The sequence below is a fragment of the Monodelphis domestica genome, chromosome 1 (assembly GCF_027887165.1).
Source record: "Monodelphis domestica isolate mMonDom1 chromosome 1, mMonDom1.pri, whole genome shotgun sequence".
Taxonomy (NCBI): Eukaryota; Metazoa; Chordata; class Mammalia; order Didelphimorphia; family Didelphidae; genus Monodelphis; species Monodelphis domestica.
In genome coordinates, this window is record NC_077227.1 from 715,985,519 (window position 1) to 716,000,635 (window position 15,117).

Here is a 15,117-nt window from a genome sequence, read left to right on the forward strand (position 1 = left end):
CTTTCTCCCTTTCTCTCTTTCTCTCTTTCTCTCTTTCTTCCTTCCTTCCTTCCTTCCTTCCTTCCTTCCTTCCTTCCTTCCTTCCTTCCTTCCTTTCTCTCTTTCTCTCTTTCTTTCTTTCTTTCTTTCTTTCTTTCTTTCTTTCTTTCTTTCTTTCTTTCTTTCTTTCTTTCTTTCTTTCTTTCTTCCTTCCTTCCTTCCTTCCTTCCTTCCTTCCTTCCTTTCTTTCTTCCTTTCTTCCTTTCTTCCTTCCTTTCTTCCTTTCTTCCTTCCTTTCTTTCTTCTTCCTTCCTTTCTTCCTTCCTTTCTTTCTTCCTTTCTTTCTTCCTTCCTTTCTTTCTTCCTTCCTTTCTTTCTTCCTTTCTTTCTTTCTTCCTTTCTTTCTTCCTCTTTGTTTTCTTCCTCTTTTCTTTCTTTCTCTTTTCTTTTTTCTCTTTTCCTTCCTTCCTTCCTTCCTTCCTTCCTTCCTTCCTTCCTTCCTTCCTTCCTTCCTTCCTTCCTTCCTTCCTTCCTTCCTTCCTTATTTCCTTCCTTCCTTCCTTCCTTCCTTCCTTCCTTCCTTCCTTCCTTCCTTCCTTCCTTCCTTCCTTCCTTCCTTCCTTCCTTCCTTCCTTCTTTCCTTCCTTCCTTCCCTCCCTCTCTCCTCTAAAAAAACCCCCATCCTTACCTTCTGTTTTGGAATATTTAGTAAGTATTTGTTCTAAGGCAGCAGAGTGGCAAGGATAGGGCAATTGAGATTAAGTGACTTGTCCAGGGTCACAGAGCTAGGATGTGTCTGAGGTCAAATTTGAACCCAGGACATGCCTTCTCCACCCTGGCTCTCTATCCATAGAGCCACTTAGCTGCCTCTGAATTGACTTGTGAATGAATGATGCCAGCCTGGCTTCTCATTAAGTAAGAGAAGAGTGCTTGGTATTGGTTGATTCCCAAGTGAGGGGCTGGGTAGGAATCTTTTGCCATGATCCCTTGACCACTGAAGAATGTAGGAAGAAATCGATCTAGTTAAGGCATTCTCATTTGGATGAGACTTTGGCAGCCTCTCATATGAAGTTTTTAACCGAATCTTGTATTTGTGGAAAGAGAGTGAATTGTTACAAATACTATTCCTCACCAGAGAGCAGGGTGCATTTGGGTAGAGTGGCAGAGCTTCATAATTTGAACCATTAAGATTATAGAGATGAATTAAAAATTGCACCTTTGTATTATATAGTAAGGAAAAGGTTTGTTTTTCTGTGAAATTTGGGGGTCACCTGGGTATTAGACTGAACTAGCCTAATTTTTTTGAGGTGATGGAATCTCTATTTATTTGTCTTGTATTCTTTGTTCTCCCTTTACTGGAGGAGGGAAGGGAGAGCTGATGAAAATACAGCCTCCACAATTAAATATAGAATCTTCTGGCATTTAACGCTTTTCACAACCTATCTGCCCCACGCATTCCTCGACCCAGTGACAGCATCTTCCTTATCTCCAGACCTTTTTGCTGGCTGTTTCTGAGGCCTGGGATTCTTTCCTCCTCATCTCTATCTCCCGACTTTCCTGGGTTTGAGTCCTAGCTAAAAGTCCAGCTTCTGCAAAAACCCCTTCCTAATCCTTTCGCGGCTCACACCTTCCTTCCGACATTACATTATCTGTAATTCTGACAATTCTGACATAACATCATCTCCAGTTTATCCTGTTCATATCTTGTTCCTATGTGGTTGGTTGAGTGCCATCTCCTTTGTTAGACAGTTCCTTGGGAGAAGGAACTATTTTTTTTTTACTTTCTTGATATCCCTAGTAAGTAGGAGCTTAAGAAATACATATTGAGTATTAATAATAATATTAGTAATAGGATTTCTATAGCATGTTAAGGTTTGAAAAGCACTTTATTTTGTCTCATTTGATCCTCATAACAACCCTGAGAGATAGTTACCATTAGTATTCCCACTTTAAAGATGAGAAAATTGAGGCAGACAATAAGTTCAATAGCTTGCTCAGTGATAGTCACAGAAATATATTTGAACTCTAGTGGTCTGGACTCCTAAATGAATGTTGTTTAATAATTATTTATGTTTGACCTCTCTGCCTCCATTTGGGTTTTCTTGGCAAAGATCCTGGAGTGGTTTGTCATTTCCTTCTCTGGATCATTTTTCAGATGAGAAAACTGAGGCAAGTAGGGTTAAGTGACTTGCCCAGGGTCACACAGCTAGTGTCTGAGGCCAGATTTGAACTCAGGAAGGTCAGTCTTCCTGAGTTCAGGACTAGTGCTCTGTCCATTTTAATGCCTAGCTGCTCCTAAGTCATTGCATAGTTGCAAACTTTGTACCATATAATCATGTCTTATTGAAATTTTCTATCTCCTTCAGTATCTTTGTATCTACCACAGCCTTCAATTTGCCATTGAATGAATGAATTAATGAAGAGTAGAAACATTGACACAAGGAACCTCCTTTGAGATCAGAGTAACAAGATAGCATAAAGTTTCTAAATTTGAATTCAGGACTCTAGCTACTGATGAATCACAGCTGAGTTTGGCTCAGCGTTCATCCTTTTGGCAATAGGGCATCCTGAGGCTGTCGGGCTCCCTGTAGACAAAGGCACAGGAAGGGCTCTCTGTAAAGAGGTGCCATTATCTGTTAAATGAGCAATAGCCAGATCATTTCTCCAAGAAAAGCTTTGCATGAGATTTCATACGCCAATGCTTTTCTTCTTGCAGAAGGAATAATTCTGTTCATGGAGTTTTGATATTTATGGGTATTTATGGATAGTTCTAATATGTTCAAATTCCATGGCCCTGGAGGAGAAACACGAGTCCCTTCCACGAAAGAAATGCAGGCAGAATGAGCGTGGATAGTGTGGTATATTTTGTGTATTCGTGGTTTTCTGTGACTCACTCGAAAATTCGGGTCTGGAAAACCAGTGTGTCCTTAAAGGCCACTTCTTTGACTTGGGATAGGAAGGAGGCAAAGTCCACCACAGCACTGACGAGAAGATCCAGTTCTTGGTAGTTTTCATCCACAACTACATGTACAGGTTCAGGGTCCGTCTCAATTACCTGGAAATTGAGTCAACAAAGTTTTGAATTCTTCAGAAATGTGGTTCAAAAATTGTTGTTGGGGTCATGTAACATGTATGTAAACAGGATGCCCGAAGCATCCCTGTTCCACATTCATACCAGTCAGCCTAATGAAAAGGAGCTCCTTATTCCTAGATCCAAGATCTGCAGGAAGTACATTTAACATAAACCATGAAGTAGCTGGATGCCACAGTGGATAGAGTGCTGAGCCTGAAGTCAGGGAGACTTTGTTTCCTGAGTTCAAATCTGGCTTCAGACACAAGCTGTGTGACCTCGGGCAAGTCACTTAACCTTGTTTGCTTCTGTTTCCTTATCTGTAAAATGAGCTGGAAAAGGGAATGGCTAAAGCACTCTAGTATCTTTGCCAAGAAAACTGCCAATTGGGTAATGATGAGTTGGACATGACTGAAGAACAACAATCAATATGAATTGTGGGTAGAGAGAGGAAGAATTATAATAAAAGGTTAAGTTGTACTCCAAAGCTTTGGAATAAAGTTTCCATGTTTATAGTTTATGATTCTGAAATGATATGAAGCTCTTGAAGAGGGGGCTTTGGGTCCACCTCCTTTATGTGTATGTTACAGAAGAGGAGCTGAGTGAGTGGGCAAAGCAATGACATGAGTGCTTTGTGGTTGAAAGAACCTTGGCCTGGGAATCTGAAGATCTGAGTTCTAGTCCTGGAGTTTTTATGGACAAAGCACTTCACCTTTCTCGATCTTGGGTCCTTCATCAATACAAGAAAGGGACTGGACAAGATGATCCTGAAGGCCTCTTCTAGCTCTGAGATTCTAGAAACTCTGGGGTTCTGAATTCTGTGGTTCAGTTCCAGGGAAGAGGCTAGAGTTTAGGATTCGGTTCAGCTGAATTCAATTAGCATTTATTAAGCACCTATTCTGGACCAGGCACTGTGACAGGAAAGCAGTCCTGCCCTCAGGTTACATGTGATTCTACTAGCGGTGGGTGCTGGGGAACAGTATGAACGTGAATATAACAACAAGGAAATTACAGAGTTGGGGTGGGTGGGTGGGTGGAGCCGTCATGACTTGAGGAATCAGGAATCAGGAAAGACCTTATATAAGAGGATACATCTTTGTGGATCTGGAGGCAGCTTGAGGATACAAAGTAGAGACAAGGAAGAGATTCTAACTGGAGCAGCCTATAAAAAGTATGACATGAAATGCTGTCTATTGGGAAAAGCAGGTAAGGTCCATTAGATTGGAATAAATAATACAAGAAATGAAGGATGATGTAATGAGCTTGGGAGGGTGGTCAGAGCCAGATTAGGAAGCCACATGGAGGGTTTTGTATTTTCTCTCAGAGGCAATAGAGAGCCACAGAAGCCTCTTGAGCAGAGGTCCAATATATACTGTACAAATATTAAGGTGACAGTTACATGGAGGATGGATTTGGATGCTCGGAGAGGCTGTATACAGAGAGAGCAATCAAGAGACTATTAGAATTGTTCAGGTAAGAGATGAGGAGGGCCTGGGTTTGGGAGTGGGGGTGGCCTTAAGAATGGAGAGCAGGAAAGCCCATGAGAAGTGCTGGGGAGAAAAAGCCCACGGCACTGGGAAATGGATTGGACGTGGGGGTTCAATGGGAGGAAAGAGTCAAGGGATGACCTAGATCAGACCTGGGTGACTCGAATAATAATAATGCCCTCCAAAGAAATAGGGAGGTTAGGAGGAGGCATGGGTGTAAGAAAGGTCTAAAAGCCTTGGTGGCTGGTCAGTTGTTTCATTAGTGCCCGGACTCTTCATGACCCCAGGTTGGGTTTTCTTGGCAAAGATACTGGAGTTCTTTGCCTTTTTCCTTCTCCAGCTCATTTTACAGAGGAGTCTTCCTGACTTCCTGATCATCCCTATTTCATGGAGGAGGAAACTGAGGCAGGCAGAAGTGAAATGACTCACCCAGGATCATAGTCAATGTCTGAGGCAGGAGCTAAACTCAGATCTTCCTGACTCTGAGTTCAGTGCACTATCCATATTGTACCACTGCACTTCCTGCCACTTGTCTAGCCATTTCATATATACTGCCTCAAAATGACCTCTTACAGTAGGCATTATAGGCATAATAATCCCCATTTTACAGATGAAGAAACTGATGCTGTAAGAAGTTAGATGGTTTGTTCTAGTCGCACAGATAATACATATATGAGGTCAGATTCCATTCCAAGACCCTCCTGACTCATAGTTGGGAGACTTTCAATGACATCACCTAGTCTTTTGGAAACTGCATGGAGATGGCCACGTGTAAATACTTTCAGGGTGGGCAGACTTGCTTTTGCCAGGCTATCTATTTGAAAGCTCGGTTAGGTAAATTTCAGCCTCTGTTAGCACAGTGCCTGGTACCTGGCAGGTACTCGGGAAATGCTGGCTGACTCACCCCAGCGATTACTACTTGATCTACTCACTTTTTTTTTGGGAGAGATGGCCGTGTTCGGATTTCTCACAGCATCTACCCATTTGACTGTGCGCATGTGGTCGTCCCAGTCTGATACCTGGTCTGCAGGCTGCTGGAATTTTATTCTCGAGATCTTACACTTTATCAAGGTTTTCTTGAACGCGGTGGGCGAACTAGACTTCAAAGTCACTTTGATGTCCTTGGCACATCCAGCATGAAGGTGGCCAACCTAAAGGGAGGACCTGAGATGATCATCTCAGGAAATAACAGACTGAAGCTTGACTGTCACCTCCTCAGGGAGGAGCAGAAGCTATAGGTCGCAACAGTAATTAGATCATTTGCTATTGAATAGGCAGGCTAAAAGATACCCGTCTTTTGATTAGAAATAAGTTTAGCAACACTCTAAGAGAGGACAGATTTTATTATAAAATGACATTCAAGGTCCTGGATACAGTTAGACCTCCAATTTAATCCAGTCTCCCAGACACAGAGGGATCTATGCATTTCTAATAGTGACGAATAAAGTAGCAGCCATGCCGCCTTTTTACTGAGGCCAACCCTCTCTTCTTCCTGATATCATCTCCCATTCTTTCCTCCTTTACTATAGCCTCTGCTGAAGAGGTAGCTGACAAGGTCACCCATCCCTCTACATGTCCTTAATCTCATCCCTTCCTGTTTTTTCCTGTAGGAATTCTGTCTTTCCCAATCATCCCTCTCTTTATAATTGGCAACCTCCCCCTGTACTCTATTGGTTCCTTCCCTGATTCCTATAAACACATGCAGGACTCCCCATGCTCAAAACCCCCCAAAACTTTCAAAAGATCCTTCCATCCTTTAAAGCCGTTGTTTTATCTCTTTCCTCCCTTTCTCAGTCAAAGTTCCAGAGAAAAAAAGTTTTATGCCTTCATTGCCTTGACTTTCTTCTTACTTGTTTCTCTTGCATTCTGGTTTCTAACTGTATCACTCCATTGAGATTGATTTTTCCATAGTTTCCAGTGATTTATTTCAGACTAGATCTCCCAATCTTACCCAAGCTGGAAGGGCAGGGGTCACACATGGGCTTGATCTCAGTACTTTTCCATCCTGGGCCAGTTCACAGCTTCTAAGGCAGCCTGGTGGCCCCCTGCCCCTTCTCTTCTCTTCTCTTCCTTATTGACCTACTCAACTCCCAGCAATGGCCTCTGTGTAGATAGCTAGAAGACTTATCAATCCAGCCCATGTGTCTCCCAAGCTTCAGTGGCGTACTTCCACGTATCTACTGGACATTTGTATCTACTGACTGTCCCACACTCACCTCCAACTTTTAAAGTCCCAAACAGAACAGTTACTGCACCCACCATATCTCTAGATTTCCCTATTTCTGACAAGGGCATCAGTATCCTCCTCTCCAGTGATGACAAGTCGTGTTCATAACCTTAGTATCATTCTTGCTTTGTCACTTCCTCATGCCACATATCCAAAGAGCTGCTAAATCTTGCTTCTGCCTTCACAGCCCCTCTCCCGTCTGTCCCGCTTTTTGCCTCAGGAAGCCCTCCCTCTGATTGAGGACCTCATCATCTCTAGCCTGCTTGATTACAGTAGCCTTTAGTTGGTCTGTCTGTTTTCCCCAAGGTTCGATGGCTTTAAGACACCTAGGGAAGCAGGATCCCAGTGTCTCATCTTTCCTGAATTTCTAGGCCAAATGGTCTCTTCTCTCCTCCTGAGATTCTGGAGTTCTGAATAGGCTGGGAGAGCTGAAACAAGTTTTCTTAGAAGAAAAGCGACAGAAGTGGGATGAGTGGGATGCTGAAAGGGTGAGGTTGACCTCTGTTTGAGTTTATGGATTACGTTAAAGGTGGAAGGCCTAGGGAGGACCTTTATTGGTCAGATAGCCTTTGCTACCTCAGGAGCAATCAATGACTTTGACCATTGTAAGCCCACAACCTCCTGAGGAAATAGATACACTCGAGGGCATACGCATGATTGCATCTAACACCTTGACTAAGACAGGAACCCACAAGATATTGTTTCTTGATGGACAGCCTGATCCTTGGGTTGCCTCTTAGTCTAGGCGCTAATGCCCAAGAAGACCCCTGCTTTTGTTGGATTGGGAGAAAGTCAAATCCACCCTGAAAGACAGTGTATAATAGCTCAGGCTTCAGCTGACTCCTGGTAATAATAGAGGAGCGTTCTCCTTTACCTGTGGGGAGAACTGAAGAGAATTCATGGCAGCCCACTCAAACTTCACGACAATCTTTTTGCTGCGATTGGTCATTGTGAAGGTCACTTCATAGGTCTGGTCAATATGGCAGTCCCCAAACTGGAGGTGAGCCATCCGGGAAGCTAGGAAACAGAAAGGGGGATCGCGTTTACATTTTGCCATAACTGTCTCCTAGCAGTGGCTCCTGGGGCAAAGCGGCTACCATTTTATCTGTGACAACAGGGTGTCATTCCCCCAAGTTGTTACTCCTTTGCTATTTAAACAACAACAAAAACCTCTTTTATCTTAGAATCTAGAATCAATACTGTGCATTGGTTCCAAGGCAGAAGAGTGATAAAGGCTAGTCAATGGGGGTTAAGTGACTTGCCCAGGGTCACACAGCTGGGAAGTGTCTGAGGCCAGATTTGAACCCAGGACCACCAATTTCTAGGCCTGGGTCTCAATCCCCTGAGCCACTGAGCTCCTCCTCTCTTGTAGCCCCTTCCTACCCCATTCAAAAACTATATATAAGCACACGAGCCCAATCCTATGTGGGTCCTCAAACCCATAGCTACAGGGGAAAATACAAGCCTCTGTTTATAGGTTTGGGGAAGATGACCAGGATTGAATCTGTATTATACTAAGTTAGGAGATGCGAATTCTGACTTGGGTTTCACCTCTGACTACTGCCCAGTAGCAGACAAGCTTCGCCTCAGCTGCTTTCTGAGTGATACTGACCCGAGAGCTGGAGAACTGATCAATGATTGGCCAGTGCTGACTTCCTGGGCTGTGACTGAGCCGGGAAACAATATGTGCCTAATCTCTGTATAACAACGAGGATAAACAACCAAGATACTTAGTAAATGTTGTTTGATTGGGAGGGGATGAGCATGGAGGACTTCATTTCCATAAATCCTGGAACAAATGGGCCTCATTCTTTGAGGGAAAGTCTCAGGACTACATGTGCCAGAGGGCTGTGTGCTACTCAGCAACAGAGGGACTTTTCAGGGGGCAGCTGGTTGGCTCAGTGGATTGAGAGCCAAGCCTAGAGATGGGAGGTGCTGGGTTCAAATCTGACCTCAGACACTTTCCAGCTGTGTGACCCTGGGCAAGTCACTTAACCCCCATTGCCTAGCCCTTACCCTCTTCTGCCTTGGAGCCAATACACAGTATTGATTCCTAGACTGAAGGTAAGGGTTTAAAAAAAAATAGAGGGACTTTTCTCAGTAGAGGGAATTTAAAAGAGGCGAGGGGACTTCTGGGAAGCAGGGAGGTTGAGTGAATAGAGCATCAGTCTTGACATCAGGGAGACCTGGATTCAAGTCTTATCTTTGATGAGACTAGCTGTGCAACCCTTGGTAAGTCACTTACCTTTTAAGCGTTCTCAACAGCTCTCTAAGATACTAAGTTATAGGAAAGGAAAGATGCTGTTACTGGTGTGTGTGTGTGTGTGTGTGTGTGTGTGTGTGTGTGTGTGTGTGTGAGATACAAGTGTGAACAACAGAGAGATAAGATGACTTGAGAAAAAACATTCTTGAAATAAACTGAGTCAGAGGACATCTAGGTGGCTCAGCAGACTGAGAGCCAGATCTAGAAACAGAAGTTCCTGGGTCCAAATCTGGCCTCAGCTACTTCCTAGCTGTGTGACTCTGGGCAAGTCACTTAACCCCCATTGCCTAGCCCTTACTGCCCTTCTGCCTTAGAACCAATACCCAGTATTAACTCCAAGATGGCAGGAGAGGGTTTAAAAAAAAAAAAAGAACTAGGCTGAGCCAATCTTGGTCAATCATCCTTTTTCCACTCCCTTTTTCTTACCTGACAAAAACTCCTCCATCATTTTGTCATCAGTGAACTCGATGATTTCTTCCATGTCTGACTTGGAGTTAACAAGCCCATGGATGTTGTCCAGGGTGATATCGTCCTCATAGCTCTCGCCTATCATCTGGAAAATGGTCTCTTCATACTGGTTATTAATCACGGTCAAACGGATGGTGCCCGTCATTCTTTCCGGCTTGTCGGGTTGGAACTGAACGTCCAGCTCGCCTGTCTCTCCAGGGTAAATGATGAGGGAGGCGGTATGAGCTTTCTTGGCTGCGAGGGAAAGACAACGGGAAGGGAGAGAAGCGGCTGGAGAAGAGAACGCCGAGGTCAGAGTTTCCACGATGGATCCAGCGTTTCTGAGGGAGGCTTTTACTTGGGGAGCCTTTGGGGGGGTGGAGGTCCTCACTGAATCCAGCTAGGCTCCTGCGAGCATCCTTCGCGTCTCCAGCAGCCCTGTCCACTTACCTATTTCGGTAGGGCTGTTCTCCTCTATGATATAGATATACTTGGTGGAGGGCCTGCCTTTCAGGGAGAAGGTCTGCGTGCTGTCCCTCAAATCAATAAGGAGCTGGAAAACAGAAACTGGGAATTGAGTTTTGGCTCCGGACACAAATTCAGGATTTTCCACTGGGGTTAAACGTCTACGGAACAGAAAGGCTGGTTTAGATTTGGTGCAGTACATAGAAGGACAGTGATTAAGTGCTAGCTACACACATGTGCACACACGTGCACACACATGCACACATACACATGCATGCAGACACCCACGTGTGCCCACACACCATCCTAACCCTAAGACAATCAGTGCTGGAATGGAAAGAGACCTTAGAGACTGTCTAATTCTGTGAACTTGCTTACAAACATTTTGGGGGCCAGTGTTCTGTCTTCGATACCCTTGGCAGAGTATTGCTGAAGTAGGTGGTAAAGATGGATCCAAATTCCGTACTCCAGGGGTTTGGGCTTTTTTCTTTTAACTATGTCCCAATGGAAGAGGTAGATACAGCCAAAAGACCTCACAGATCATGGCAGGGTTATTGCATCCAAGACATCTATAACCAGAAGGACTTTCAAAGACCAGGTACCGTGAAAAAGGTTTTTGTGGGTGCATTTTAAAAACTCTTGTCTTCTGTCTTAGAGTCAACACTGTATGGTGGCTGCAAGGCAGAAGAGTGGTATGGCCTAAGTGACTTGCCCAGGGTCACACAGCGGGGAAGTGCCTGAATCTAGATTTGCACCCAGGACCTCCCCTGTCTCTAGGTCTGGTTCTCAATTGTTAAACTTTATTTTTGGACTTCATATTTAAATTGGTGGTCGCCAGGGATTTAATGTCTAAATCCCAAATGAGTTACTAAAGCAATGTCCATTAGGAAAGAAAACTTAGCAGGAGAGGAAAGCCAAGAAGTGGCGGAGAAGCAGCAGGTTACAATAGATGGGTGAGCTCAGCAAAGCACACGGGTGGCAGCCTTTGTTGCTATGAGAGGATATGTTTTCAATGACACTTTCTGTGTATGGGCAACCCCCCAAGCAAACAAGTGCGTTTGTATTTGTGACTTATTGCATAACCCGTTATTTTAGTTTTTATTCTGCACAAGGTATAAAGCGTTCCAACCAAGGCTGTGGTGGTGGTGGTGGTTTTTGCACTTGTGCTGTTGATTGAAAAATGTAATTAGTAGTCTAATCAGGATGCTGAATAAATGCATCTTTTTAAAAAAAAACAGACAAAAATGTATTTCAATATGTATTTCTTCCCTTCCTTTTTAAAAACAAAAACCTAACTTTTGTCTCAGTACCAGTTCTAAGATGGAAGAATGGCAAGGGCTGGGCACTCAGGGTTTGGTGATTTGTCTGGAGTCACACAGCTAGGAAGTTCTTGAGGTCAGATTTGAATCCAGGCCCTCCTAACGCCAGATCTGGCACTTGATGTGTTGCGTTACCTGGCTGCCTTAGAATAAATGTATTTCACAATGAGTGGTTTCCTTTGTAATCTTATGTATTTTACTTTACACGACTCCAAGAAGGGATCCATAAGCTTCACGCAACTTGCCTGAGGGGTCCGAGACATACAAAAAGCACTCATAATCCCTTCTCTGGCCCAACCCTTTACTTTACAGATGCTCAAGGAGAGGAGTTAACTTGCCTTCTGATCTAGTACCCTTTGCACTATGCTACATAGCAAAGAAGTCAAATTGGGAGAGAGAGAGAATTCTGCCGACAAAATTTAAAAAAATAATTGCTGACGTCTCTTGGGATAGCTGATGGGACAAGGGTGTCCAGTTGAGTGCTAGTCCTTTCCTTAACAAGCTCTGCTTAGTCTTTCTTTTTCCACAGTATTACTCGCACTGAGGAAGGAAGCCATGCTCTTTCTTTCTCATTAAAGAACTGATGAGAGTGTATGCACATGTCAAGATGATCATCAGCGGACTTCCAGGGGGACAGAGCCAAGATGGCAGACGGGAGAAGCACTCGGCCAAGCTCTCCCAATATTGCCCTTCAAGCGACTTTAAAAGAATGTCTCAAATCAAATTCTGGAGTGGGAGAATCCACACAAGGTCAGAGTGAGATGTTTTTTCAGTCCACGACCACAGACAAGGTAAGGAAGCCAGATTTGGGGCAAAGGGAAAGGAAGTGCCCTGGAGCTCATGTAGATGGATATACCAATGGGAGGACTAGGTGGTGGAGAAAGAAGCAGCAGCAACTTGGGGAACTCATAAGGCAGAGATGGGAAGGGAACTTGGCTAGTGGTCAGAAAGAGATTACGGGCATCCTCGTATTAGTACTGGTTACAGGACGAGATCCTATTTGGTAACTACATTGTTTAGACCCGCTTTTGGGTGGAGAGTAGCACTTTTGGTCAAGAGTGAATGGAAGCTATGAGACCTTTATAACACTTTGGTTCCAAGGGACTCTGAGGTACTATATCCTTTCCAATCTCAAGAGAAGAAAATTCGGAAGAGCATTATTAATTGTAACTCCAAGGGGTCAGGGGCCCTTCCTGGTTAAAGATCAGAGTTTGGACCAAGAAAGCCCAGATCATAATAACTTGGAAGCACCCCAAACTTCCAAACCTCCAGAACTGGTTCCGAAAATAGTGACACAAAACAGTTCAAAGTTTGAGATAAGCTTTCTTCCCACCCCATGCTGAGAATAACTACAAATCAAGAAATAGGGTGGAAAAATGAGCAAACAACAACAAAGAACCTGATCATAAAAACTACTGTGGTAACAGGAAAGATCAGGACAAAAACTCAGAAGTCAAAATAGCTATAAGCAAAACCTCCATAAAAAAAAAAAGTGAAATGGATAAAAGGCCAATGAAAACTCTGGTTTACACAAACAAGATCAATGCAGTCAAAATTTGTAGTAAGTTTCTCTGATTAAGGTCTTATTTCTCAAACATATGGGGAACTAAACCATATTTATAAAAATTAGAGCCATTCCCTCATTGATAAGTGGTCAAAGGAAATGAACTGAAAGTTTTCATAAGAAGATACAGAAACTATCAATAATTGCATGAAAAAATGCTCTAAATCACTACTGATTAGAGAGATGCAAATCAAAATAACTCTGAGATGCCACCTCGTATTTCTCTGATTGGTTAAATGACAAATGCTGGAGGGAATGTGGAAAAAGTGGTACACTTGGTGGAGTTGTGAATTAGCCCAAGAATCCTGGAGAACAACTTGGAACCATTACCAAAGGGTTATAAAACTGCGTACCCTTTGACCCAGCAATGCCACTACTAGGTTTGTATCCTAAAGAGATCCAAGAAAAGGGAAAAAAAAGACCTATTTGTACAAAAATATTTACAGTAGCTCTTTTTGTGGTGGCAAAGAATTGGAAACCAAGGGAATGCCCATCAAATGGGGAATGATGGAACAAGTTACAGTATATGATTGGAATACTATTATGATACAAGAAATGATAAGCAGGATGCTTTCAGAAAAATCTGGGAAAATTTATATGAACTGAAGTAAAGTGAAGCAAGCAGAACAAGGAGAACATTGTACATAGTAATAGCAATACTATAATGATTATAAATTGCAAAAGACTTAGCTACTCTGATCAAGACAATAATTCATGACACTTCCAAAGGATCCATGATGAAAAAATGCTCTCTACCTCTAGAGAGAGACCTGATAAACTGCAAATGCTGATTGCAGCATGTTTTTAATTTTTTTCTTTATTTTCTGTTTTGTTTGTATTATCTTTTGCAATGCGGCTATTATGGCAAAATATTTTGTATGACTTCACATGTAAAATCAGAATCAAATTGCTTGGGGCTCAAAGGATAGAGAGAATTTTGAACTTAAAAAAAAGGTTAAATTTTTTTCCATGTAATTGGGCAATAGTTAACCAAATAAATAAAAATAATTTAAAAAGATAATCATTGACCAATAGATATTTACCAAACAGCTGCTATTTACTGAGATCCGGGCTCTAGGCAAGTAATATTTCAGTTTTCTAGGTCTTAGTCTCCTTTTCTGTAAAACTCAATCCATTTTTTCAGGTCCTAGTTCATATGCTACCTTATCCGGGAAACTTTCCCTGATAACTCAACTAGGAGCCTTTATGCTTTGAACTTTTATGGCTCTTTGCTTGGACTGTTCTTAACACTTGGAACATAGTCTTTTCTAAGATCTCTAGCTTGTTAACTCCTTGAAGATAGGAATTATGTTTTATATGCCTTCACATCCTCCTTATTACCCAGTGCCATGTTTTATTCAGAATTGGCAGTGAGTAAATATTTGCTGAATGAAACTTATTCAAGTCTACAGATCACATTAGAGACTGGTGAGAGACAATATGAAAAGAAGGTTAGAAATCTTGAATTAACTCCTCCCTCTGGGTTTTCAAAGTCTTTCTCCCGATCTTTCTCCTTGAGGGGCTTACCTGGGCAGGGATAGTACCGTTATTCTTAAGGATAAGAGGGAGCTTCTCTGACTGGCCCACCAGGAGTCTCTTAAACAGGAAGAGGGGGTTTCCTTTCTGATTATAGAGAACAGGTCGAATAATCATCACTCTGGGTAGGTTCCCTTCTCCGACAATATCAAATGAGAGGTTTCTGGTCTTGGAGAGGAAGCTGCAGGGAGCAAGGAATCAGCAATTTGCCAGTTAGGATGGTGATGCCGGGGTACCATTATTCCCATACCTCCCTCAGGAAAAAAAGCTGGAGGAGAATTACTTGGGTAGACCATCTAAGGAGGCTTCAAAGACACATTGAAAGGTCTGCATTGTCGGTGGCGTGAAGGTCACTGTGGCAAAAGCCTGTGAATGGCTGCTGATGCACATCTTATTGGGTTCCACTTCAAAGATGTCACTGATGCGAAACATAGACTAGAGAGATAAGGTGATATGGATATTTGGATATGTTAGCTACTGGGCATGCCCATCCCTCTGCCCTATCTTTGTAGTCCATAGTTAGGGCTGGACAATTAAAATTGTCCCAGGACCTGGGATCTTTTCTTTTCCCTTCCCTCTTTGATCTTAGTTATGGGAAAGGAAAAAAAATGGTGCCTTTCTGAAGGCACGTATAGCAATGAAGGGGAGAAAGAGGAGGAGCTGGGAAGATTGCTGGAAAATTGGAAGTTTTGCCTTATATGTCAGAGTTAGCCTCTGAAGAACTGAGAACTAAAGAGACCTGCCCCTTCCTCATCTGTGA

The 15,117-nt window shown here is 43.0% G+C and overlaps 1 protein-coding gene across 4 annotated transcripts in view; it reads right to left on the bottom strand.

Annotated features, from left to right (window-relative positions):
* HYDIN (HYDIN axonemal central pair apparatus protein) overlaps window positions 1–15,117 on the bottom strand; it is a 451,163-nt gene that overhangs the window by 60,014 nt on the left and 376,032 nt on the right. For all 4 annotated transcript variants that reach the window (XM_056824703.1, XM_056824709.1, XM_056824699.1 and 1 more), the window contains exons 61-67: window positions 14,641–14,792; window positions 14,349–14,538; window positions 9,924–10,026; window positions 9,453–9,728; window positions 7,638–7,780; window positions 5,469–5,687; window positions 2,874–3,034 (exon numbers count right to left, since the gene is read on the bottom strand). In XM_056824703.1, the coding sequence (XP_056680681.1) occupies window positions 2,874–3,034; window positions 5,469–5,687; window positions 7,638–7,780; window positions 9,453–9,728; window positions 9,924–10,026; window positions 14,349–14,538; window positions 14,641–14,792 (1,244 nt within the window). The remainder of the gene's footprint in view (window positions 1–2,873; window positions 3,035–5,468; window positions 5,688–7,637; window positions 7,781–9,452; window positions 9,729–9,923; window positions 10,027–14,348; window positions 14,539–14,640; window positions 14,793–15,117) is intronic.